Source organism: Phoca vitulina, unplaced genomic scaffold (genome assembly GCF_004348235.1).
Source record: "Phoca vitulina isolate PV1807 unplaced genomic scaffold, GSC_HSeal_1.0 scaffold13, whole genome shotgun sequence".
In the NCBI taxonomy this organism is placed as follows: domain Eukaryota; kingdom Metazoa; phylum Chordata; class Mammalia; order Carnivora; family Phocidae; genus Phoca; species Phoca vitulina.
Window position 1 is genome coordinate 5299200 of NW_022589716.1, and position 27511 is coordinate 5326710.

At 43.8% G+C, this 27511-nt stretch overlaps 1 protein-coding gene across 1 annotated transcript; it reads right to left on the reverse strand.

Annotated features, from left to right (window-relative positions):
- LRRC2 (leucine rich repeat containing 2) lies at positions 1-23438 on the reverse strand. The gene is made up of 8 exons (XM_032412269.1): positions 23301-23438; positions 15099-15306; positions 13201-13357; positions 12313-12449; positions 8333-8478; positions 6595-6750; positions 2352-2488; positions 1-193 (listed from the first exon to the last, which is right to left on the reverse strand). Exons 1-8 carry the CDS (start codon positions 23423-23425, stop codon positions 144-146), a joined length of 1116 nt encoding a protein of 371 aa, XP_032268160.1. The 5' UTR covers positions 23426-23438; the 3' UTR covers positions 1-143.
- Between the last annotated feature and the right edge of the window lie 4073 nt (positions 23439-27511).

The following is a 27511-nucleotide window of genomic DNA, read 5'->3' on the forward strand; positions in this document are numbered from 1 at the left end:
CAAATGTGAAATCTGAAAATCATTTTTCCTAACTATGACTGTGGTTTCTAGACTTTGTCCTTAAGCGCAAACCATTATTCCACAACACCAAGATTTATAGCTCCACAGCACAGGGAGATTCTGCAGTCTTCTCATGGATGGCATCAAAGCTGAAGGCTAAAAGATACTTTGGTGGTATAGCTGGGAACAGATTCTGTAACAAAAGAAACAAAGATACTCAACCATTACCCATTTTATCACAAAGTGTAGCTACAAAACATGGCTCATGTTAACACACAAAATACTACCACTTCCTATGTTAAACTATGGAGATAAATGGATTTATCTATCACCATTAAGTCAGCTTTCACAAATGTTTAGTCATGCTTTAGAAATATTTAGATCTAAGATAGAATTATTAACCCTCATTCTTTTGCAATCATTCCAACAAACTGACACAGCTACATCAGGATCTGAGAAACTGTATGACCCTAAAATAATAAAAATTGACAAAACAGAAATAGATGGCCAAGGACCTGAGACAGCAGGTAAGACCCCAGGTGGAAGGGAAAATGGTTTATAAGCAAAGTTTGGGCTATTCCTAAACCAAGCATGATCTTAGTAAGTACCCCTTTACTCAGTCTTGCTCTTCTCACTGGTTACTGCCCACTCTCCCTTCACAGCCAAATTTTGTCAAAGGATGGTCTGTACCAATGGCTCTCAAGGTGAGGCTCCCAGGTCCAAGGTGTCAACATCACCTGGGACCTTGTTAGAAATGCACATTCTAGGTCCTACCCCAGAGCTGCTGAGTCAAAATCTCTGAGGGCGGGGCCTGCAGGTGATTCTTAGGGTCACTAACACTTGAGAACCAGCAGAGGGTTTCACTTGCTCATCATTCTTGAATCACATGAGTTTGGAGGTCCACGTGACTCACTAAAGCTACTTTTTTTTCCCCTTAGCTATGGACTCTGGTCAAAACCAGCTGAGTATTTGGAAATATCATATGAACCAATATGAATACATGAAAGACAGAATTATTATAATTATTTAGAAATAAGTGAATGAGTTCAAAAGCTATCATCACTAAAGTTAACCTTACAGAGCAAATTATTTTATCACTGACCAACAGATCCAAAGCTAACTACCTATTTTCTCTAATTCTTTCTTGCATTTTTAAACAATAGCTCTAAAATGTAATTATGAATAAATCTATAAAATACAACAGTAAAGGTTTTCACAAGAGGAAACTTATACAACCCAAAGATAAATTTTGCCAAGATAAATGGTTCTGCTATTTGTTTCATGTTTCATATAAATTTCTCATTTATTTCATACTATTTCAGCATTCAAGATTGGGGATACCTGAATGGATTGGAGGTAACTGCATAGAGATTTGCTTAATTTAGTTGAAAAAAATTTTTAATTTGCCAAATAAATGGTATTTTTCATTGATGTCATGAAACCCCTGAATATCTGAATGTGACCAATCATCCTTAGTCTAGAATGTGCAACCATAGCCAGGAAGGAGGTGGTTAGAAGAAAAAAGGGTGCTTATGGCTTCTTCCTGTGTTTGTGTGCTTACAGCAGAAGGAAGGGCTTCTATCTTCCAGAACACTGGGAACAGCCCCTGGGGAAATAGCTTCCCGCCCTTTCCTGAGGTCCTGCGACCTCCCCCTGCTCCTGGGTATTATCACCACCCTGTGGGAAACCAAAGCTAAAGGGATCTAGGTACTAGTCTGCCACTTCGTGTTTTTCCTTTTGTGATTTTTATATAAGTGGACCTTGATTTATGTAAGAAACAACTTTTTCTAAAGTTGAATTTAAATGGATTTTGAAATGGAATCTTATTTTCCCATTAACCGGGATACTGTTTTGTCAATGTCATTTTGTTAAAAACTCATGTACAGTTAGTAATGCAACATCCCAAGTGTATGTTTCCAGGCCTCTCTGTCAAATAGTTGGTGATGTATCAAGTATTCAAGTACACTAGAAAAATTTGATATTAAAAAAAAAATTATATGTGTATATATATTTGGTACTTGGAAAAATAATCAATTAACCAATTAACTTTTTAGCATTGTGATTCATGTCAATAAATGTGCTGCATGAGTACATGGAATTCCGTATATTTATTTAAAAAAATTTTTTAAAGATTTTATTTATTTATTTATTTATTTATTTGAGAGAGATAGAGCCGGGAGAGGGGCAGAGGGAGAGAGATAAGCAGACTCCGCACTAAAGCGTGGAGCCCAGTTGCAGGGCTTGATCTCAGGACCCCAAGATCATGACCTGAGCGGAAATCAAGAGTTGGGTGCTTAACTGACTGAGCCACCCAGGTGCCCCTAAAATAATTTTAAATAAGATTAACGTACCTCTTTCTTTAACATCTTCGATGTAGGCTTTCAAAAATTCTTTATCAAAGCATTGACGATCTCGTTCACTTTCCATCACTTCAACACCATCTTGACACGGGGTATTATCAAGAGGATTGTCCATAAGGCTTACAAATCTATTCAAGAAAATATGGACAATATCACATTTTCACCTGTACGTATTTAACCACAGAATTCGTCTCATAAGAAGTCAACCTCTGTGGTATTAAATCTCAAGTTCTTACTTATCCTTGAAGGTCACAGACGACCGCATAATATTAGCATCACCAGTGGAACTGGTCCATGGAATAATCCAACAGGATTATGGAATCAGTCCTGCTCAGAGGCCTGCTGGGGGAATGAGAGCCACTCAGCTACAAACGGAGGACAGTGGGCAGGAGGCCCTGAGGTGGACACACCAACATTTGCTCTCTGTCAGACCCTTCACACTGGATCGTGTCCTACTATGTTTGATATTACTCCCAATGAATGATATCAAACTCTAAGATGAGGTGGGGTTAAATTATAAAGAAGTCAGATGATCAATATCCTTGCAACGGAAAAGATGGATACTCCTACCAAAAAAAAGAAGCTCAAGGACAGAAACTAAAATGACATTTGATCTCCTGTCCTCACCATTTTGAAAGATGTTTTGGTGTGAAAGGCAATGTAATTATTTCAATTCAAACTTGGAAATCCCTCGAATAGTCTCTGGCTGCAAGTGTGGGCCCTTGCTGGCTTGGGTGGTATCGTTCTTACTGGTTTGTGGAAGCTCTATACACATGGAAGATAAAGCCCACCTGTCCTATTTTTGTAACATATATTTCCCAGTTCTTTTTCCTTGTAATTTTATTTAATGTCTAAATGCGGAGAAAGCAAAAAGTTTTAAATTCTTTGTGGATAGATCCATGCAACTTTTCTTTTGCAAGCTCTTTTTTTTTTTTAGGATTTTATTTATTTGAGAGAGAGAGAGAAAGAGCATAATGGAGGGGGGGAGGGGCAGAGGGAGAGGGGACCCAATGCAGGGCTCGATCTCAGGACCGTGAGACTATGACGTGAGCCTAAGGCAGCAGCCTAACCAACTGAGCCACCCATGAGCCCCCTTTGCAAGCTCTTTCATTGAGTTAATTTTTATCATCTGTCCCTATCCAAAAAAAAAAAAAGAAAATGCCTATATTTCATCATTCTTCAATGTTTTATCAGAATAATCACTGTACATATTTTAAAATTTGAATAGTGAAAGGCTACTTTTTTATTTAAAACCATAGTCTCTCACCCGACCTCTGTGTCTCAGATCCCCAGAGTCAGTCTCTTTCATCGGTCAATCATTATTTTTACTTAACCTACTGGAGCTCTCTTTTACACAGGACCAATACTTCAATGTTGTTTAATCAAGCGGAAGTATTCCTTCCCTTCTCTTCAGTTCCCCAACCCTCCCACCTCCCAATTTTTATGATCTATACTTTCACTTTTTCAACATCCCACTATGAAAATTTTCCAACATTTAGAAAAGTCAAAAAAATGCTACGGTGAACACACCCATCCCTACCACCTAGGTTCCATATTTAAGATTTTACTGCACCTGCTTTATTACACACCCACCCGTGTATCCACCCCTCAATCTACTCATCGAGCCATCTTATTTTTTGATGCATTCAAAGCACATCACAGACATCACGTACTTTCACTTTTACACCGTTAACACCAACACCATCCGCATTCTGATCTGAAACCATATTTAACTTTTCTATCTTGCCTGCAGTTTGATTCTAAAATTGAAAAACTCATGTTTTTGTGACAATCATCTGGAAAGGCTCGGTGATGCCTTCATGTTTGAGGCTGAGACCACAAAATGTTGGCTGGGCACCCGCACGTGCAGACCATGCTTGCCCAGGCTCCAGCCCACCGTGGGTGACCATGTGGGCAAGGAGCTGCCAGTCCCCTGCGGAGTCTCCAAACACAAAACTCCGGGGTTTTTCCCCCAGGGCCACCCTAGACGAAACCTCAAGCTTTTTGGTCAGGTGCTGAGTGGTCTGCCCAATGGAATCGAAGAGGAGATTGGAAGGCGGGGGATCGTCTGCGTACATGAAATTGTCCTTTCGTTTTTTAGCACCCTGCCTCAATCTGCACCAACCCAGCGGACCTGGAATTTCTGACCACATGCTTCTTCAGAGTTCTCCAGGGGTCAATGGGCTCAATTTCTTGGTTTGGTCTCTGAACTTGAGCCTATTCCATTCTATTTTTATCAGTCACCACTGTTCCATCTCCTGTATGTCTCCCAAAGCGTGTTGACATCTCTCATTCTGTGAAGGCCTTCCCCTGCTTTCTCTGTCGTGGGGGGGCTTATAGGTTTTTCTTTTTTTTCCTCATCTCAGTGGGATCTCAAGAAGGATAGGTGTTAAACACATGGTCAATCCACACATCATTAACATGGCATTTCTTATTCTTTTTATAGTTTCCTTTTAATACTTAATCTGTGGCTTAATCTAGATGTCTCCCTATATGACACACAGCATATATATGGCTATAGGCCATAAGCTTTCTGATGCTGTAGAGTGAAGAACAGGCTTTGTCTTCCCTAATTAGCCAACTTCCCTAATGGTGTTTTAAGTCACTCAGACCTTCCGCACTGGTTTATGAAAATCCCTGTATCATAGATTAGGCTCACTTTCAGTACTACCTACTCTGTTCTGATCATTCATCTACAAATCATTGCCTAGCACCACCTCATTTTGATTCTTATACCTTTTAAACACATTATGACTCACAGTAAGGCAAATTCTGTCCTGTTACTCTTGTTTTCCAAAATTATTGTCGCTGTCCTTAGCTTTCTGCCTTTCAGATATCCCTTCCAATCAGTTGTTCAAGTTCCAAAAAAGAAATCCCACTGGAGTCATGGTTGAAATCACATTACACTAAAGTATAATCTTTGGAAGAAATCACGTCTTTATCTCCTTTTCATCCAGGAAAGACACAGTATGTCTTTCCAAATACTCAAGACCTCTTTGATAGCGTTTGGGAACACTTTTTCATTTTCTTCACATAAGAGAGCTATTTTACTAGCATCTTTTCTAGATTTCTTTTTTAGATTTTTATATTTTTGGCTAATACAATTACTGCCATCATTCTTTCCATTATTTTTCTATAGGTTATTTCTAAGAAACTAGTAAGACATAGAGGTCTTAATGCAAACTTATATCTAGTGTCTTTATTAAACTTTTATTAATTCAAAGAGCTTCCATCTGATTCTTTTAGATTTCCAAGTCCTACAATGACATCATCTGAAATGACTTTAGTTACCTGCACACAGGTCAGTTTTCCCCTCACCAGGAGTTCCCTTCCTGTCTTTGGTTGTGAAGTTGCTGCTCCTGGTTGCCTGAGTGTGGAAGGGGCTCCAAGGAGGTGGGGGGTCCTGCTACCCCTCCCACCAGGGGGCCTCTTCCCATCCAGAAGACATTCCTAGGACAGCCAAGGGCAAGGGAAGACCCATTCCAGTGGAAGGAGTATGGTGGGCCAGTGGGGAGAAGATGTCATATCCCTGTTCATCTTGTGCTTAACACAGGAATGAATTTAGTCTCTCTCTTTGCAATAGTTCACTTCTCTATTTCTGTCTGCTATGCATCTTACTGCCAGGATCGGAAGATGAGGAAGATTTATGCCAAGTGAGCATTTACCACGGAAAGAACTGGACATCTCTGGGAAATCGCCCCTTAATCGCCAAATAGCAAACACCTGGTATTCAAGGCAGATGGGTCCCCGGACACAGGGAGGAAGTGGCTCTCACTGGAGCAACCTCGTGTCAAGGTGGCCTGGAGTCAGCTTCAGGGGAGGGTGGAGCTGGGGCTTTTCAAGTCCACTTCCAAGGTAAGAAAGACTGTTCAAATGTCTCCCGCCAGATTAGAATCTGTATCACATTTGCAGGGATGGCTTTTCTTAGTTTGGGGTGGTTTACAGGTTCCTTTAAGGAAACCAGAGAAGGGTAAGACAACCAGGGAGCCCTGGTCGTGCGCTTTGTCACGCTTCAAACAAAGCAGCGTTTGTCCAGAAATCCTCCGAGATCTACTTCCTCGTGCCACTGGCCAAAAACTTCAAAATCCTGTAAAAAGGCATTGAAACTTCTGTGAACTGGGATCAGGTCCTCCGAGCCCAAGAACCATCCAATATGGTTCCTGAGACAGGTGGGCGCCCAGGCGCCAGGTGCCCCTTACCTTGCACGTGAATGTCTCTACAGGGATCTACTCACTTTAAAGGTGTGGATGAGTCACACAGGGCCGTCGGGAGCTCCACCAAATGGTCTCCACTGACAACTAACAAGGTGAGCTTCTTTAGGTTAAGCAAGGCATAAGGAAGATAGGTCAGCTTGTTCTTATACAAGAGAAAGGTCTGCAGTTCTTCTAGCCTAAGAAGAAGTAAAAGGGATTAGAACTTAAAAGGATTAACTTCATGGGGAAGGGGGGCAGGGGGCGGAAACCAAGTGAATGGCAAAGAAATTCTGGTATGAAATCCCTACATAGTTTATTTTATGTATGTGACCCTATGAGAATAAACGGACTTTAAAATTTAAATAAAGTCATGCCAGGTGACACTATTTGGGTTTTTTAAGTTTTCACTGGGTTAATTGCCAAGCAAAGACAAATATAACAGCAGGATAAGCAAACGGCGCATTATACACTAGTCTGGGAGGGGGCCTGACCAATCAGTACACCTCTCCAAGTGTCTACCACATTCCCCGGGGTCAGCAGGGGATGGGAAAGGAACCATACTGGAGTTGGGGCCTGGAATGAACAGATTTGAGCAACATGTTTCCTGGGGGTATATCTTGAAAGCCCGATATTCCTCTCCCATCATATTTTCTAACTTTAAAATGGAAAGAAACCTGCAAAATGAAAAGGAAATGAGCAAAATGTGCTCCAGATATGTTTTATTTGTTTTCCGTTTTATTCTGACTCGGTGGACACCCCCCCCCAGTTTTTTCTTGCATGCATTTGCAAAATCTTGACTGATCCCACAAATATTTCACCAAGTTCCCCTCGTGTTTCAAACTAAAACAATTCCCACTTAGTCTCACAAACCTGGAAAGCACCAATACGCATCATAAGTACCAGGAGTAGAAAAAGGTCATGTGAGTGACCTTCAGTACTAAGTCAGTTTTGGCTTCTGTATCACGACAGCTTACTTATTATGCTCTATCTTTATAAAGAAGACTGTGGATCCCAGGAGGCCAGATACTGTGTTTCATTCACCATTTTAAACTCTGGGCCTGCCATTCAGGAGCCTAATATCATTGGTGGGATGAATGAATGAAATAAATGAGTGAATGAATGGATCTTACATGACTCGGTATAATTTTTTTTTTTTTTTGTGAGCTCTATGCTCAATGTGGGGCTTGAACTCACGACCCCACAATCAGGAGTCGCGTGCTCTACTGAATAAGCCAGCCAGGTGGCCCGGTGTAATTATTTTCTAAACATGAAATACAAGGATATAAATGGAAAAACCTTCCTAATCATATCGATTTTGTTTGAAAGATTATATGTGATAAATCAATAAATGAAACAAAAAAAAATTATCCTCACTGATACTCTAAACACAGAGTAATATGTTCCTCGTCCGTAAATAACATATATATAAAGACATAGAGTGATATGTTCCTATTCCATATATAATAAAAATACTTTGCTATTTCTGTGGGGTAAAGAAAGTTAATGATGTCATTCTGTTGACGATTCAAGCAAATTAAAGGTCACCAAGACAACAGAGATGTGTTCAAATGCACACACATATGCACGCACATGTATGAGGCTGACTGGAAAGTGTCTTATCATATGAAGAATGAAACTCATTTCCCAGAAACAATAAGCTCTTGGAAAAGTCACTGATTTCAAAGACCATTCGTGTGTTATGCATGTTTAAAACGTTAACAATGTCTAAGGCGTTAGTAAGTAATTCATACACCTCACCTTCAGAATGCGAGTAGCTACCTGTCTATATCTTGGGGCAGGTCACTCAGACTATTGTTGCTGATATCCAACCACTGCAAATTACACATCCTCAGGACACAGATCGGGACACTGGCAAACTTGTTTGCTGAGATATCTACGAATGTAACTTGCTTCAAGTTACTTAACTAGAAAGGAATAACAACATATTCTAATTACTTTTGTAAGAGAGGGTATGTTCAACTAATAATTTTCAGGTGCTATTTCTTCCCAAAGGCCCTTCTAAGAATATATGCAACACAGATCAGCAGAGTATGTATCTTGGAGCGCTGATGCAGGGCGGGCTGAGATCAACAGCACGCAGGGGCCGCCCTCCAGGAGTTCACACTTTTAAAAATAAGCAATGCCATTTTATGTAGCAAGAACTAATGTGAAGTTTTCAACTTGGAGCGTTCGGTAACACAGACATAAGGGGCTAATGTGCCGACGTCACGGTGGGGTAAGGGAAGGGGTCAGGAAAGATTTCACGGAGAATAGAGTTTTTGCACTGGGTCCTGAGGTTCCTCGACAGGTGGAAAGAAAGGGAAGTGAACTCCAGATGGGAAACAGCATGTGCAAAGTCACAGAAGACAAAAAGCGCAAGCCTTAAAAAAACAGAATGACTTGAAGACAGCCACAAGGAGTTTTGGCAAATCTTAAAAAGACTCACATTTGAACTTGTGAAGGGCCATGGCAAAAGATCAGAAATCTCTACTCTTTATGTCTCATTTCCGTAATTTGTGTTTTTAACATGGTAACTGGATATGCAGGGAAATATTTTTTTTTATTTCAAATGCAAATCTACGAATATTGAATGACGTAGGAAAAGTGTCTCATGTTTGGATTTTTTTGTAAGTTGGGTCGTGGCTGTGACAATATAGACAAATAGAAGGAGCTACCTTTTACTGACTTATTTTCAGAGTCCACAAATAACATTTAGGCTGCCTCTCAGGACACATTTTCCAAACTTATGAAATATGCAATATGGAGCCAGTTGGGCCAATAGAAGGAATGACTGAAATGTAGAAAAGAAAGAAGCAGTAGGCTTATGCCTGTCTTTACCTTAATATCATACCTAATCCCGTATTGCCACATTTGCTTTAGTGACCCACAGGTCAAACTCACCCCCTTGAATGGGCACATTCTAGTTTTGCTCTTGTTTTGAATTTATGAAAATGAATGTGAAGACAGTAATGTGACAGTGAATAAGCAGTCAAAAAAAGATGTTTGGGGTGCCCATAATTCAGTCTAAAGTCTCTGGCTGTGTTGCAGAGATTCTCAGACCAGCAGAAAAACCAAGACTGAATTACCATCAGCCTCTCATCTTTCTTCTTTTTACAATAAATGTAGAAGGTGCATTTTCTTTTTCAGCCTGTAAAAGAATAAGTTCTTTCCCTTTTTTTTTTTAAGATTTATTTATCTGACAGAGAGAGAGAGAGAGCACAAGCAGGGGGAGTGGCAGGCAGAGGGAGAGAGAGAAGCCATGGGGCTTAATCCTAGGACCCTGGGATCATGAACTGAGCTGAAGGCAGATGCTTAACCGACTGAGACACCCAGGCGCCCCAAGTTCTTTCCTTTAAATATCCTCAATAAATTAAGACTTCTGTGAAAATTAGAATAAGGAAAATCACAGTGGCATCAAACTAGCAAGGAGAGCAAATGCCTGGATATCGTCATTCCCCACTAGCTACTTTCATCAAGGGCAAAGCAAAACATTCAAACTCTTTTGAAAGGTACTTATATTTGCCTGACAATTCCGGGGCTGTCCAGATAAAAATCTGACATTCAGTCAAAATAAATACAACACTCATTTATACAGAAGTTTCATTATCTTTACCTTTGTCTCAAAATTCCTGGTAGTTCCCTCCATGGGTCATTCATTCTACTTGAGGTCTGTTTGAACTTGAATTCAGGATTGTGTCAATTATTTGTGTGAGAAGCATCCTCATGAAGACAGGCACAATGATGCGAATACATTGAACCCTACCAAACCATACACTTAAAAATGGTCACAATGGTAAATGTAATGTTTTTAACCAAAGGAAAAAAAACAGTGTTTTAATGCCAGCATTTGGATATGGCATCCAGGCAAACAGTGCTTTCCTGAGTCTGTAGGGGCGAGAACCTGGTGTGCTGTGTGCTTCCTTTGGATACATACAAGTTGGACACATGAGGCTGAGACATGACCTGTCTTCAGCTACATAGTTTCTATTTATCCTGAATCAGCCATACTTTGAACAGGTGGCTGAAATTTATGGCCAATGAGAACCATTCAGGCTGGAAATAGTGAAGCTATATATAAGAAGAGTCAGTGAGCTATTATAACAGAGCCAACTGGGGAAGTATAACAAGTACAGTGCATTTACAGAATCCCATTCAAAGCAAAGAGCCTAAAAATCTATACCCCGAGTACATTTGCTCCCATGTATGTCAATATAGGTGAATCAGCAGGACATTGCTGTTTGCCAGCAAAAAAACAAAAAAACAAAAAAACAAACCCAAATGGTGGTTGCCTAGGGCTGCTTAATATGCCAACTCATGCGGATTAACTGTAAACAGGTGAGACAGAATTTTGAGGGAATGATAAAAATATCCTGGAAGTGAATTATGGTGAATTGTACACTTATGGTTAAATCTGAAGGTCTATAAATTATATCTCAATAAAGGGGGGAAACAGAGAAGGGACAGAGAGGCGAGCCTAGAAGGCTGTTGTCCCAGGCCTGATGATAACAGCACGGGCTTGGACAAGGGTGTTGGTGACCAGTTCCTGGGTGGTGGTCAGATACAGAACCTATTCTGAAGGGCATTGTCAACAGGACTTACAGAGTGAATACAGGGCATGGGAGCAAGAGAGGTCAAGATGACTTGGATTGTTTCCAGCCTGGACAACCAAGAGAAGACTGAGCCAATTTCTAAACTGGGGAAGCCTGGGGGCGCCTGGGTGGCTCAGTCAGTTAAGCATCTGCCTTCAGCTCAGGTCATGATCCCAGAACCCGGATGGAGCCCTCCCCTACTCAGCGGGGAGTCTACTTCTCCCTCTCCCACTCCCCCTGCTAGTGTGCACGCTCTTTCTCTCTCTGTCAAATAAATAAGTAAAATCTTTAAAAATTAATTAATTAATTAAAATAAATAAACTGAAGAGGCCTGGGGAATGAGCAGTCTCATGCATGGAGTCATGCTCCTGGGTGGATGCCCTCACCTGGACTGTCGGGCATTTCCTGAGGCGACAGTGGACGCGGCCACTTCCTCCCACCCAGAAGTTTCCAGGCAAGGAGAGTAACACCCCATCTAGGACTCTAATCAGCAGCCAGGGCCTTGTTAGCACCACACCAGGAACACTGTTTCCAGTCTGTTCATTACCAGCAGGATTATGAGATCTCTATCTCCCTTCAGCATAAGAAGCCTGTTGAGTTTTGTTTGGCAACACTCTTTCCTCTCAGCTGCTCCATCTCATCAGAATGTGATTTTAAATCATTTCTCCAGTGAATACAGACCAAAAATCATTAATGAATATTGCTTAAATTAATAGACTTTTAAAATCTTATCTGTTAAGACTACTTTGGTTATCTGCAAGTTTTTATGAATATATAAACTTTTAAAAAAAATTTACCCAGTTTATTTCCAACTGTTTCCAATTTATTTTACCACTGTGGATTAAATAAATCCAGATCTGCATTACAGACAACAGGCATCATACATTGAATAGGCATTAAATAAAAATATCTTATATGAAAACAGGACATTTTTGCCTAGTTTTGGTTGTTTTTGATAGCTTTTCTGAACTTAAATTCAGCTCCTGGCCTAGTATAAGAACATTTTAAAAGACCTTCTAATCGCTGGTATAGGGTGATTGAAATGTCAAGAAAGCATGATATAATAAAGATGGATTTCATCTTGCAAACTGTCTTCCCTGCATTATAGATCATCCCATGTCATAAACCAAATACAAGTAAATCATAGTGCCAATATGACTGCTTTCTTACTTCGAAGGGGAGCTCGGTTAATTCTAGGTTTCCAGAACAATCCAGTTTCTCTAGATTTTCACAGTCTCCCAGTTCTGGAGGAATGCTCCTCAGATGGTTGAAACTCACATTGAGTTCTTTCAGGTTCTTCAAACGACCTGTCATCAGAACAAATGAACATCCATGGGGAAGATCCTTTAAGGTCTTTTAATAACAAACACAAGACAAAGATATAAAACATTTGTATAAATGACGATGAGGGAGACATGAAACATAATTTTGTATTTGTTTTTTAAGCACTTGATTAAATGTCAGCTCGTCTTTTATCCTGAGCATGTCAGTCCTTGATCATAGCATTTTTTGCTTACTCTCTAGTTAATCCTTCATGGAACTATAGGCAGCCCCCAGACCTTCACCCCTCCCACCCCAAGAGAAAGAGAAGCAGTAATGATCACTGTAGCCTTCATTTTAAGGTACTGCAGCTAAACAGAAAAATGATGGAGGATTATAAACTGTTGATCAAAATGACATAATAGGGCTACACTAAACTTATACAGGAACAAATTGGTCGTATTTTATGTTTGCAATGAACATGTCATTGCATGCTTAACTTTCTAAAACTAAAAGAAAATAAACAAAAAGTTCCTAAACACAGCATTGCTCACTCATGAGACTTCTAGTTTCTGAGCCATTGGCAAATGTCTGCCTATGCTGAGTTCTGCAGGTGGGATCCTGCTATCACTGCCCCAAGGGGACCTGGCGAACTAACCAGCAGCTCTGGGAAGACAGGAAACAGCCCGGTCCAGCAGCGTCCTGGGCCAGGAGGGAAAGGAAGCGCCAAGCCACCACCTGCCCACCAGCAGCCTGCTTGCCAGACAAGAACACTGAGGCTCCTGCTGGAGAACATACCGATTTCAGCTGGAAGACAGGAGATTTGGTTTTTTGGCAGATCCAGAATTCTCATGGCTTGGAACAGCTCGATATAAGTAGGAATGATTTGAATCAGGGTATTATTGATGTGCCATTCTTTCAGGTGTGTCTGCTCCTTCAACGAATCCGGGAGCTCCTAAAACAGAATGAATGACATCAGTCACAACTAGTTCCTCAAGGTGTCGGAGCCGAGTGGCGGCGTGCGCAGAGCCAAGTACAACCGGGCATTTACGTAAAAGGCAAGAAGCGAGAGAGCATGGGGGAGAGCATCAGGCCTAATCTTAGCCCGCCCCACAGCCCCTCCAAGAAGCCACTTTAAGACTCTGGGGTTGTCATTAATTTCACTCTGGGGTTGTCATTAATTTCACAGATTAGCCCAATTACAAAACTGCCGTTCATTCATGATATTAAGATCAAATGCCCAGTGAACACAGACAACCAGGCTCACACCCATAGCCACACTGATTTACATCTCAACACACACTGATTTAACATCTCAAAACAAAATCTGTCCATGCACTGGATTTTTAAATTTGTGCTACGTTTCCCCTCCCTAGGTAGTTGCTTGATAAAGATCTAATAGTTGCTGTGCCAAATTTCTCACTGTTTTTCTGAGTCTATCATAGGAAAGAGCACCAGAAAGACAGCAGGGAGACCTGAACGCTGGGCCAGGCTCTGCCTTTTTCCAGGCACACCACCTCCCTCCCTCGGCCTTCATTTGTGAAGCGACAGAGGAACTCAGCAGAATCCAAGGCCGCCCCTGGCTCAAGGGCTCTGGGATACAGTTGGAAAGGTGCTCAGAAGTGCTTATGGATGGAGGTTGTCCAGGTGGGCTGGGTAACCCCTGTGGGGTAAGTGCTTAGACCAGGACCGTGTTTGACAACGGCACATGAGAATGATTTACCAGCGGTATTTAACTAGAACTGCAGAAGAGCACCCACTGATCTCAGTGATGGGGATGCAGGAGAAAGAAGACTAGAGATTGTACAGTAATAATCTCTCCCAGTTTCAGAGGACAGTGCAACCAACAAGTCAATGTCCTAGAATATCGGCTCATTTAGAACCCACAACAGCCCTTAGAGGAAGCCAAGGCAGGCCTTAGCACTGGAGAAGATAAAATATATGAAAGTGGAGTAAATTGCCCCCAGATCACATGGCCAATAAAGGACAACCCCCAGGATCCCCCCCCCCTCCAAAATTTCAGTCTCCGGGCCCAGAGTGCCTTCAGCCATAAGTTGGGGGGATAAAAAGAGATGGAGGGCAGGTTCCAGAGAACCCTGTGCCCCAGAAAGGGACCATCGTCCCAGTTTGCTTGCCAGGGCACACTCAGGTGCTGCTTCCACCAGAAAACGTCAGATCATGGGCAAGCCCTGGAGATGCCTCCCCAAGCAAAGCAGCGGGTCAGGGGCACTGAGAGCAGGAGGCCACCTGTAAACACCTGAGGAAAGGGGAGGGGGGGCATCTTTGTCCTGGCCTCAGAATCTCAGGAGGAAAAGCAGTTAAAGGGTCTGTCACTACCCACTGGGGGATGTTACCTAAAAGACTCAGTTTATTAAAAAAAAAAAAAAAAAAGGTGGGGGCAAAGAGTGATTTTAAAGGTCTGGGGGAGAGACCACAGGAGTATATATTTTAAAGGCTGTGCCATCCTGGGGAGGGCCACTGGGGTCGCAGCCCCTGCCAGCCTGGGAGGGATCCTGCTGCCCTCCCCAGGACTACGCGGTCTTGCATGGAGGAAGGGACGAGAGAATCTGATTCAGAGCAGGCAACTGGCTCCTCCCCATCCATGGGAAAGCTCCTCTTTGGGCCAAGGCCAAGGCCAATCAATGCCTGGAGCAGAGCCCAGCAGCGCTCATCGGGCACCCCCTTGCTGCACTCACCGTCCACTGCTCCCCCGAAAGTTCAAACACAAATGGACTGCTCCGTTTGTCTCTCTCCTTGGAAAGTGAACTCTGCCTTGCGAGAGTGTTCCTTTCGATCTTTTCCAGAAGCCTCACACTGGTGTCTACAATGCCATTCTTGCAGTATGCAGCCTGAGGGATGCCTTTCCTCTTGCACTCGGCCACGAAGTTCCACTCCTCCTTTATCCTAAATGGACAGCAGAGGCCAAAGTCACGTTCCTGGGGAACCGCCCTCACCTGCCCAGAGTAGCCAGCAGGACACCTGGGCACAGGCGCAGCCCTTCCCAAGGCCGGCGATTTCCCCACAGCGGCAGGAGACTCAAGCACCCCCCGACCCCCCCACCCACCCAAACCTCAGCCCTCCTCCCTGCACCTCTTCTCTCGGTCCCTCTGCTGTGGGAATGTAAGGGGCATCTTAAACCCTCAGAGTTGTGAATTATCAGCAACTTTGACTAAAAAAGTAGAGAAGGAGAATCAGGGCCAGCAAGAGACCCCTGATTCAGAGCCTGGACCACGCTGTTAAAGGAATCACAGGTGTTGAAACATTCTAGTAAGTGTTTATAGACTGTCTTTCCACCAGTCAAGAGTTAGGAGTGTTAGCAAAGCTTGGTAGCAGCACTAGAGAGGGATGGAATTCCTGCCTAAAATTTCTACCAAAGCTACCTATGCATTTTATTAATTACAGTTTCCTTTGATATTATGTGGTGCTAGCCCAAGTTGTTTTGTTTTGTTTTGTTTTGTTTTGTTTTGTTTTGTTTTGTTTTGTTTTGTTTTGTTTTTAAATGCATGGCCACAGGAATATGCTAATCTTTCAAGGGCATCTGGTTTGAAATATATAGGCAGCCCCAGTTTATAACATACCTGACCGATCTTTACAACTCTGCAGAGATTAAAGTGAACTTGTAGAAAACTGATAGCAACACAAATAATTCTTGACTACAACACAGAAATCAATTCTGTCCGGTGGAGGGACAACCCTCCCCCACCTCTGAGGACAGTTTGTTCTGTTTCCAAGTTCATTTCAATGTTCCTGATAGCTAAATGTGTCTGTCCTTTGGATTCTCCTTTGAACTGGCTGTAACACCTCACTGCTTGTCCTCTTGTTCATAATGAGAAAAACAGAAATTTTTTAAGATTTTATTTATTTATTTGAGAGAGAGAGAGAGAGCGAGCACAAGAGGGGGTAGGGTTAGAGGGAGAAGACTCCCTGCTGAGCAGGGAGTCCCGATCTCGGTCCCCGGACTCGGGGATCATGACCTGAGCCAAAGGCAGTTGCTTAACCAACTGAGCCACCCAAGCTCCCCAAGAGAAAACCAGAATTTTGAACACACATTCCTTTTATATCTGCAGAGTCATCACTGCACCTTTTTTGAGCGTTAACATTTAGCACAGGTTAGTCGCCCTGTGAGAAGTCTGGCAGGGGTGTGGCGAGGTGGGGAGAGAAAGCCCAGACCTCTTCCCCTCATCCCTTGTTGGGGTGGGACTGCCAGGGCTCAGGGAGTTGTGATCACCTTCTCCTTTATGTAGCTTCAACTGCTTTCAGTTCTGCCTCGTTTTTGTTTCACGTCCCCAACCCCCCCCAACCCCCACCCTTGTGATGGGCAAATCGTAGGGAATGAGTAAGCAGGGGAACCAGAGGGGCAAAGCTGCCGGGGCAGCGTGCAGAGGGTGTGGAGCCAACAAGAGACCCCTGATTCAGGGCCAGGACCACGCTGTTAAAGGAATCACAGGTGTTGAAACATTCTAGTAAGCACTTATAGACTGTCTTTCCACCAGTCAACAGTTAGGAGTGTTAGCAAAGCTTGGTAGCAGCACTAGAGTGTGGTCAATGTCAGTAATTCCTCAGGAGAGCTGCAATGCCGGGGTGGGTGCCTGGGGACACAGCCGGACCCTGCCAGTCACCAACCCTCTAGATCCCCACGGATTTTATAAAGATGATATGTATACCGTATGATCCAGACGTTCCGCTCCTAGGTATTTCTATAAGACAGGGGAAAGTGTCTATCCATACAAAGACCTGGGCATATGTTCATATTAGCTTTATAGCCAAAACCTGAAAACAACCCAGATGCACCTTCACAGGTGAATGGATGGACACACTGTAGCTTATCCACACGTGGACTACTACTCGGCAATAAAAAGAAATGAACTCTTGATACACACTACCACGTGAATTAATCTCGGTGTCATCAGGCTGAACGAAAGAATACAGACCAAAAAAAAAAATTATTCCATTTATATAAAATGATTTGTGAGACTCTAATAAATGCAAAATCATCTACAGCGACAGGAAGGAGTGACTGCCCAGGCACCGAGGACAGGGGATGAGAGGAAAGAACCACCTAGAGTGAGGAAGAGGCTTCTAAGATGACGAATATGATCCTATCTTGATTGTGCAAATGGTTTTACAGAGGTATATGTACATCAAACTTTTCAAATTGTATCCTTTAAATACGTGTAGTTTCCTGTGTGTCAGTTACGCTCCTCAGTAAGGCTTTCATAAAAAACATTTCGTGGTCCCATTTTCATCACTCCTGCATCCCTCCTCAATCCCCCTGCCCCTCTCTTGCTCTTTTGTGTGCACCTGGACAAACTTCAGTTTAGCTGGCATCCACCTCCCCCCCCCACCCCTGTCTCCGCACATGCACCCACCCAGGAGTGAGCGTGGAGGAAAATTCACTGCCTTGCAAACTGGCCTCGCTTTGAATGGTGACCCCTGACCCCAGGCCCCTCACTGCTGTCCAGCAGCCCTGCCACACTCCCAAGCTTGACCCTTTGCCCCAGGCCCTACGTGACTCTTGCACATTTTCTCCCTTTCAAGCAAACCTCCATCAGCGCCTACCCCATCCTCCGTCCCAGAGCTCCTGGTTCAGGGAGGGAAGAAATGAAAGAGAACAGAACACGTGGAACTCCCAGCACCTCATCCACGCCACCTGCTCACATCTGTTCCTGTCAACTCTGCCTGTGTTTAGCTGGTCTGTAAGAACTCTCCCAGATCCTCCCTGTGGTTACACCGCCTCCCGAGCTAAACCCAGCCTCTCACCTGCTCAAGGACTTCCTGCCCTCGGTTCTCTCCTGAGTATTTTCCTGCTGTGGATCACTCCCACTGATGCTTGTACCACGGTTATTTCTCCCAACTTAAAGGGCAACACTGCCACCCTCACCCCCCACCTCTACCCCCTGCAACCTCATGTCTTCCATCAAGCCCGCTGCACTTTATAGCCAACCCCACGAAAGAGCTGTGCTGACTCACATCCACAATTCTCCATTCCCACCCCCCTGTTCTCTGTTGAACCCCCTTCTTTGGAACATCCCCCTTCTTTGGAACTGTTCTCAGCATCCCCCTTCTTTGGAACTGTTCTCAAGGTCATCATGACCTCCACTTTGCTAGACCCAGTGGCCAAATCCAGTCTTCATCTTCTCTGACCCATCTGCAGCATTTGGCACAGCCCTTCCCCCAACCCCCCATGAAGCCTGATTGCCACTTGGCTCCCAGGACCCCTCTCTCTGCCAATTCCACTCCTACCTCTCTAGTCGCTGGGCTGACCCCCCCTCAACTTCCCAACCTCCAAATCTCCAAGGTCCCAACACCCAGCCCTTGGGCCTTTGCCCTTCTCATTCTTTGGATATCTCCCAGTGCCGTGGCTTTAAATAGATCTGTATGCTGATGGTGCCCAATTATAGCTCTCTAGCCAAGACTGCCTCACTGAATCCAGACTCCTTGCTTCCCCTGTATCTCCAGCTGACTGTCAAAAAGAGGTCCCAAAATTAACATGTTCCAACCCAAACTCCTAATCCTCACCCTAAAACCTGCCTCTTCCCCATCCCAGGCCAACCCATGCCTTAGTGTTTGCATTGCTCTTGTGTCTGCCTGGGACATTCGTTCCTGAATTTCTGCAGGGCTGGCTCCCGAGGTCTATGTGCACACTTTTTGCTCTTCCAAAATGACTTTGGGTATCATTGGAGTTTCAAGCTTGCCATTAAGCTGGGAGAAAGAGGAGCATTTTAAAAAGTATTTTGCTGATGGCCCTGGTTAGCCCAGCTACCACCCTACCCACATCCGAGTCACAGTGAGCTGAGCTTGGGTAGGCACTCAGCAATCAAGGAGGTAGGGCTTCAGGATCTACCTATGACGTCTCCATGTAATGTCATAAAAGTGATAAGTTTAAAAATTCCAGCACATGGAGAGAGATGAATTTAATACTGGGAGAAAGTGGTAGGATTGGCTTGGGATTGTTACTTTTCATTATTAGCGCTTCTGTATAATTTAAATATTTTAATACCATGTGATAAAAATAAATGTAAATACCTAGGGCCACCTGGGTAATTCAGTTAGTTAAGCATCCGACTCTTGATTTTGGCTCAGGTCATGATGTCAGGGTCCTGGGATCGAGCCCTGCATCCAGTTCTGCACTGGGCGTGGAGCCTGCTTAAGATTCTCTCTCTCCCGGGATGCCTGGGTGGCTCAGTCAGTTAAGCGGCTGCCTTCGGCCCAGGTCATGATCCCAGCGTCCTGGGATCGAGTGCCACGTCAGGCTCCTTGCTCAGCAGGTAACCCGCTTCTCCCTCTCTCTCCCTCTGCTTGTGCTCTCTCTGTCAAATAAATAAAACCTTTAAAAAAAAAAAAAAAGACTCTCTCTCTCCCTTCTCTCCCCCAGCCCCTCCCTCTGCTCATGCACTCTCTCCCTCTCTTAAATAAAAAATAAATATTTAAAAATAAATAAATGAATGAATGTAAATACCTGCCTTTGGATCTAGATCTGATAGTAGCAGTCAAGGATGTGGGGCAGACCCTGGGTCTAAGACATGCGGATTGAAGGAATAAAAGAAATCCCCTCAAAATGGCAACAGCCAACAGCACGGCCACTGTTCACCAAGCCTTGTGTTCACCAAGCACTTTGTTAAGAAGAGTTAACGTCTCTTCTACCCTCATTTCTTAGAACGAACCCGAAGGGCTACCCTGCCAATGTAATGGAACAATGCCCGTTAAGCCCTACAGAATACATCCTTCCTATATCACAAATGACAAACCAACATAAATGACTCACATATTTTGGTGCAGCCAATATACAATGGAAAAAAAAGGGTATTAGACACATCTCATTAAAAAGAAGCATATAACAAATCTTTTTTGGATTTCTTTTTAAATGTTTTCTATCCCATTCCCTCTGAAACCTCATGAGAATATAAGCTATTTTTTGGTGAGAGTCAAGATGAGACTATGAACTCTTTTTTTCAATTCCATTCTCTTCCTTGAGACTAATTAAAATAAGTAAACTGTCTAGCATAACATAGAGTTGTCAAATTGCTATGTTATACACCTGAAACTAATGTAACATAGTGTGTCAGCCACATTTCAATAAGAAAAGGGGGGGAGATCAAAATAAACAAATAAATAAATAGTCTTTGTCTTTATACTTTATCACCCATATAATTGAATTATCGTCCTCTTGAATCAATTTTAGTAGAACTTCAAACACAAGACAGATAGACATGTAAAATGATGCCATTACAGTTCCACTAATTAAATCAGTAAATGTGCAAATAAAATGCTCTTCCCTTAAGAAAAGAACCCACAATCCTAGCCTGGATGGCAAAGAGCCTCCCTGGATGAGAAAGTCCTCACTCAGAGCCTTACAGCGGTTCTTCTATTTCCCCCACTCAGAGACTGAGTTTCATTCAGATAGAGTGCTAGTCTGTATTGTATCTCTGCTTATAACTTTTTTTTTTTAAGATTTTATTTATTTATTTGACAGAGAGAGATAGCGAGAGAGGGAACACAAGCAGGGCGAGTGGGAGAGGGAGAAGCAGGCTTCCCTCCGAGCAGGGAGCCTGATGCGGGGCTCCATCCCAGGACCCTGGGATCATGACCTGAGCCGAAGGCAGATGCTTAACGACTGAGCCACTCAGGTGTCCCCCCGGCTAATAACTTTTAAGTTTTGATACACGCTTCGTGAAACAAATACAGTCTTACAAAATGAAGTACCATGAAGTGAGATCACGGAGCAACCTAGAGTGTTTTGCCTGTTTTCATAAAATTAAATTAACCAGATAATTGCTTGTTCTGATAAGGATTTCACCAGCTTTTCAATATATTGATTTCCCTACAGAAAACAGATCTTGAGAAACTAACGGTTAACCTTCAAATAGTATTAACAATCACAGTATGAATCATAGTATGGAAACTCAGAGACACCTGCAAAAAACGTAAATTTACTACATTCATTTTTTGCAGGGAAGCTAATCAGCTTGCTCCTTGAACCCCCACATTCCTTCCTCCACCATCCCGACTTCCTCCTCACCTGCCCAGCCAATATGATGGCTGTTTTTCTTATCTTCAGCTAGAAAAGCCTAACAAGGGGCGCCTGGGTGGCTCAGTTGTTAAGCGTCTGCCTTCGGCTCAGGTCATGATCTCAGGGTCCTGGGATCAAGCCCCACATCGGGCTCCCTGCTCGGCGGGGAGACTGCTTCTCCCTCTCCCACTCCCCCTGCTTGTGTTCCCTCTCTCTCTGTGTCTCTCTCTGTCAAATAAATAAAATATTTAAAAAAAAAAATAGAAAAGCCTAATAAATCCCCAAGAAGTTTTCTGTCTTAGGGCAAGATAAGACGCGGCACAAGCCCCATTCAGGGCCGACCCCGGGTACGGGAGGTATGGGAAGCTGTCCACAAAGCCATTTAGCACCACAATGCAAGACAGAGGCCAGGAGGCAAAAACCACTCCAAAGCAGCTGAGAGAACAGTTTGTGGACCCTGGCTCTCCGCAGATGCTCCAGCTCCAAGAACCCTCGGGGTGGTGGGGAAGGGTTACCTCAGCTACACACTTTCCCCAAACCCCCCAGGGCTTGCGTCCCCCTTCAACAAGTTGTCCTACCCTAGAGTAACCCTAGATGCTAGGAGTGGGGAGGAGGTCTGAGCAGAGCTGAGAGCCACTTTGGGCTCACGGGGTCCGGGGACCTGTGTAATTCGTGCTAGTGTAGATCACTCAGACCCATTACCACAGGTGTTGCCCGGTCTGAGGTTCTAATTCTTAAATTCAAGTTTCACATCATATTGGATAACCTCAAATTAGTGCAAGTGGAAAGAACGTCCCAACTATCTGTGATTGCAACATTGTGCAGGGGAAAGAGCTTGGTCAAATCCTCCACTTACCAGCTGTGTCAGCTCGGGCAAGTCACTTAGGTCCCAACTTCCTTGTCCGCAAGTTGGGGATAAGGATAACCACCTGGAATGGCTGTGATGCTTACAGTAACAGCTTAATAATTATCAAGCATGATCAGAACAGGTATTGGTTTGATCCAAATAGTTCATAAAAATGGAGAACTAAGAATAGAGAGACATTCATACCTTACACATTTGGTTTTTAACTTAAAGCACAGAAAAATATCAACCTTTGCCAACTTGAGATAGGGTCAGGGACCTCCTCCGAGAATGGGTCTGCCAATCAGAATCCCATTCTGCCTTCCTTATATAAACCACACCCTCCGCACATCATGCAAGAGCTCCAGTTTTGGTTCCTTCATAGGGAATAAAAAGTAGACATGCAAAGCCACCAGAATGTGCAACCTCTCCAACTTGCCATACTTTTTCGGATTTGTGCAGTGCTGAGTCAATTGTGTGGCTCACAGTTATCCCAAATGCAGTTTTTCCAAAGCGCTCAGCTTCATTTCATATACGTGTAACTCTCTTTTACTCCTATTTCATGAGTTTACATGAGCGTCGTCGAATTACCTCCTCTCAATCCAACTAAAAATGGTGTCAGTACAGCGAGTCTTACCCAGCATTCAGCTTAACAGGTGAGGGTGGAAATGCAGGACAGCGAGTGCCCTTGAGGTGCCCTAGGGCATGGTCTGCCCAGGTGTGGAAAGCATCAGAGGGCCTCGTGAGGCCAGCTGAGCAGCCTTCCACAGAGTGTACTGTAGAGAGTTTACTGTATCATGGCATCTCCCCCGGGCCTGGTACAGTGCCTGGAATGCATGTGGGTCCATACACCATTGGGGGGGGGGTGTCACTGTTATGGGAATCAGATATTCGCTCTGGGCAACAGTGGGATGCCTCTGAAGCCCAATGAGCAAGAGTCACTGAGAAATCCCAAAAGAAGAGCATCCCCCTCCACACCACGACCGCAGCCTGCCTAGTCCCCATTCGCTAAAGAAGCTACAGGCAAGTACAAAAAACACATACTTTTCCAATGCACTTTTCTCGAGCCTTTCTGCCTCCTTCTTCTGCCAAGCTTTGTGCTTCTTGACACGCGTTTCCCACAAGGCTCTGATGACAGAAATGTCGAACACGACCACTTTGTGTCCCATTTTGGGAGCAGGAAACTACCTATTTAAGAAACGTACATATGTCAGCTTCACACACACACGGAAGAAAATAGATTTAGCATGAACTTTATTTTTTCTTTAAGATTTTATTTATTTATTTGAGAGAGAGTGCGCATGAGCCAGCGCTGGGGGGGAGGGGGCAGAGAGCAGAGCGGGAGGGAGAAGGATGAGCAGACTCCCTGATGAGCACGGAGCCCACAACACACACAGGGCTCGATCCCAGGACCCCAAGATCACGACTGGAGACCTGAAACCAAGAGTCAGACGCCCAACCGACTGAGCCACCCAGGCACCCCAGTTTTAGCAAGAACTTTAAAACGAAACAAGAATGAATCCATCGTCTTAAGTAATGATGAGATGCCCTGTTAATTCCAAGATAGCAGTTTGCTAATGTTCTTAAAACCTGATAGTACTCTGGGTAGGTCAAGTCCAACACCCACTCTGTGATTCCTCCTCTACAAGGTCACACGTGTGTCCCTACCTCTCAGCTGAATTGTGGGTTCCCAAAGCCCCCTGGGCCCTCCGCAAGCCTCATGGTTCCAGGTCTCCGGTTGTGATCTTGGGGTCCTTGGATCGAGCCCACGTTCTACTGAATTTTCTAGCATCTCATCTTCCCAATAGGGCTGTACCATACTCAAGGGTACGTTTGTGAGTTAATCAGAACATACACACACACACACAAAAAAAAAAAAAGAAAGAAAGAAACCCACACATACACACAGTCCTGGTGACCTAAGGCTACACAGCAGTCATCATTAAGCGACAAAACCAATCCTTGCACCAAGCGCGTGAGCACTTTCCCAGCCGGGACTGACCACACCACAGAGCATGGGGGACTGTCCTGTGAGAGTCCCCTGCAACATGAAACCTCACAAGCTGCTGGTCTCTGTTTATGTGGTTTTCCAAGTGCAAGGAAAATCAAAGTCAGGTACATCTTGGTCCTTCATCCAAGCGAGACCCAGCACAGTGCCTAGCACAGAGCAGACCCTCCATAAATACTTGTGGAATCAACAAATGAAAACTGAATAAAAGATTTGCATCCATATTGCTCCCCTCTCAGGCTGCTCAACGAGCTTTCTCTCTTCTTTTTTATGTTCCCATCTTGCATCTTGTTTTTACTATTTGCCTTAAGTGATTATTTGCTCACTGCAAAAATAAATAAATAAATAATTAGGACATAAAAGTACATTTTAATGTTCATTCCACTAACCTACACTGATCTCCCTTATCTAAAAATAACTTCCTAGTTATCGTTTTAAATTTCCCCTACTTAAGAGCCCTGAAATCTGGCTCCATCCTTTTCCTGATTCGCACACACACACACAGCGTGTCAGTTGGCAGATCACAGGGCTGTTGAATATTCTCTGCTCCAGTTCCAGACGCTTCTAAATGGCAGTCAGTGGGGATACAAAATCAAATATTTAATCTTCTGACTCAGCTGTGTATTCTATGAATGGCTTGCCAGGCTGAGTGGGAGAGCCGGCTTCTGTTTGTGCAGTGGAATGCTGGAGAGCCTTCGTTTTCATCTAACGAGCTGAAAATGCTGGCTCCGATTTACTTCCGTCTTTCCCTTCATTTCTGACATCTGGGACTGTCTTTTGTCTCCCTTAAAATTCTTTTACCTAAAGGAGATTTCTGACAAAGGTGTAAGGGCTGCGTCTAGTAGTTTTGATTTGCATTTCCCTGACAGCTAATGATGTTGACTGAACATCTTTTTATGTGCTTATTGACCATTTTTTTAAAGATTTTATTTATTTTTTTAAAGGCATTTTTAAATTTTATTTTTTTATTATTTTTTATTTTTTTTAAAGATTTTATTTATTTATTTGACAGAGAGAGAGACAGCGAGAGAGGGAACACAAGCAGGGGGAGTGGGAGAGGGAGAAGGAGGCTTCCCGCCAAGCAGGGAGCCTGATGTGGGGCTCGATCCCAGGACCCCGGGATCATGACCTGAGCCAAGGGCAGATGCTTAACGACTGAGCCACCCAGGTGCCCCAGACCATTTTTATACCTTCTTGGGAGAAATGTCTGTTCAGATCCTTTGCCAAATTTTAAATTGGGCCATTTGCCTTTTTATTATTGACTTGTAATAATTCTTTATATATCCTAAGCACAGGTCCTTCGTCAAATAAATGATTTGCAAAACTTTTTCAATTCCTTCCTTTTACTTTTAACCTAAGTGTATGGTTATATTTGATTTTGTAGACAGAACCTTTTTTTTTTTTTTAAGTAGGCTCCACGCCCAACGTGGGGCTTGAACTCAGAACCCTGAGATCAGCAGTCGCATCTCACACTGACTGATCCAGCCAGGCGCCCCTGTTGACAGAATCTTGTTGGATTATTTATTTCACACACTCCAACAATGTCTTTTAATTGGTGTATTTGGGCAATTTACATTTAACATAATTACTGATACTTTGCATTTAGGTCTAAATTCACTTATTACCTATATTCTGCTTCACTCCTCTTTTGTTTTCCTCTTTACACGTTCAAGTCTTCCTTTGCGTTTATCTGAACATTTTTTTAGTATTCAATTTATTTTCTCTATTGTGTTTTGGACTATGTTTCTCCGTGTAGTCTTTTCTTTTTCATGGTTGCCCTAGGGAGAATAAGCTTCCGGCTTCACTTCTCATAGTCCATCAGAAACAATATTTTAAGCACTTGAAGTGAGACATGGAAACCTTACTACCACCGAGGTCCCCTAGGCTCTCGCCTCCGTGCTGCCGTTGTCCCATGCACTGAACCTGTCAGTGTTCTATTTTGGGCTTCCCAATCATGAAATGTTTTGAAAGAACTCACGAGGAGGAAGCTAGCCCATCACGTCTCCCCTGGTATGGATCATATCTGTGGCTCCTCCCTCATTCTTGTTGTCCCATGTCCCCTCTGGTAGCATATCCCTTCTGCCTAAACAACTCCCCTTAACAGTCCCCTCAGGCAGAGGACATCGCTGACAAATGCTCTGTTCCCCTTTGCCTGAATATCTTTTTTTCACCTTCACTCCTTTTTTTCTTTTCCTTTTTTTTTTCCTTTTTTTTTTCACCTTCACTCCTGAAGATTGTTTTTGCTGGATAGAGAATCCCGAGTTCATTCTTTTTGCTCCGCACTTTATAAACACTGCCTGTTTCTTCTGGCCTCCATGGTTTCCCACGAGAAATGTGCAGTTGTTGGAACCATAAGTCTCATCGAAGTGACGCATCATGGTTCTCTCACGACTTGTTGAGAACTGTTCCTTGTCTTTGGTTTTCCTGTTTAATTATGACGAATCTGGGCATGGATTTCTTTGGGTTTATCCTGTGTGGGATTTGCCTAGCTCCTCTGGTCGGGAGGTTCCTGAGTCTGCTCACTTTTTTAGAAGTCTCTTTTCCTCTCTTTTTTCAGATTGGTAATATTCAGCAATCCATCTTCAAATGTCCCACCCCTTCCCTAGATCATCTCCATTATGTTTATGAATCTATCCAGGGAGTGCTTTTATTTCAATGACTGTCTATTTTATTTCTAAAGTTGCCCTTTGGTTCTTTATATCTTCTACTTGTTGCTGATCCTTTTATCTTTCCATTCACACCCGAGGGCAGACAGAGAGGACCCCAGAAAGGACAAACTTGGAAGGTCTTCCAACCTCGTTTGAGAAGTTGCGGCTCAGCCCAGCAGACAGCAGGGAAGTCCTCTGGTTTGGTCAGGCTGGTCTGGCTCACTGGGCAACTCACAGCGCCCACCCCCCACCCCCCGCCCAGAGCGCCGGTGGAAGGCCACGTGACCAGCCACCAGGGTTGTGGACATATGCAGTGGGGGCCCAGGGTCGCAGGAAGCCTTCAGAGCACAGGGGCTCCATGAGGGCTCTGTTTTCTAGGTGGAAAGGACTGCAGAAAAGTTCTTGTTAGCCAGGGCTGTCCGGTTACAAAGGACCAGGTTCTGGGCCAGGGGCTGGGGCCGGTTCCAGTAGCCGTGCCCCCGCCCGCCCCCTCCCGCCCACACCGGAAAAGGCCGGGGACCTCCTCCCACCGCACTGTCCCTCCAGGGCTCTCCCCTGAGAAAGTCTAACATGGAGTTCGCTTTAAAGGACTAGTACTT

Coding starts and splice junctions, on each gene's coding strand:
- LRRC2 (XM_032412269.1), bottom strand. CDS start 23,425: ATGGGACACAAAGTGGTCGTGTTCGACATTTCTGTCATCAGAGCCTTG. Junction 13,358..15,098: donor TTTCGGGGGAGCAGTGGACG/GTGAGTGCAGCA, acceptor ATTCTGTTTTAG/GAGCTCCCGGATTCGTTGAA. Junction 2,489..6,594: donor GACTCATCCACACCTTTAAA/GTGAGTAGATCC, acceptor TTTCTTGAATAG/ATTTGTAAGCCTTATGGACA.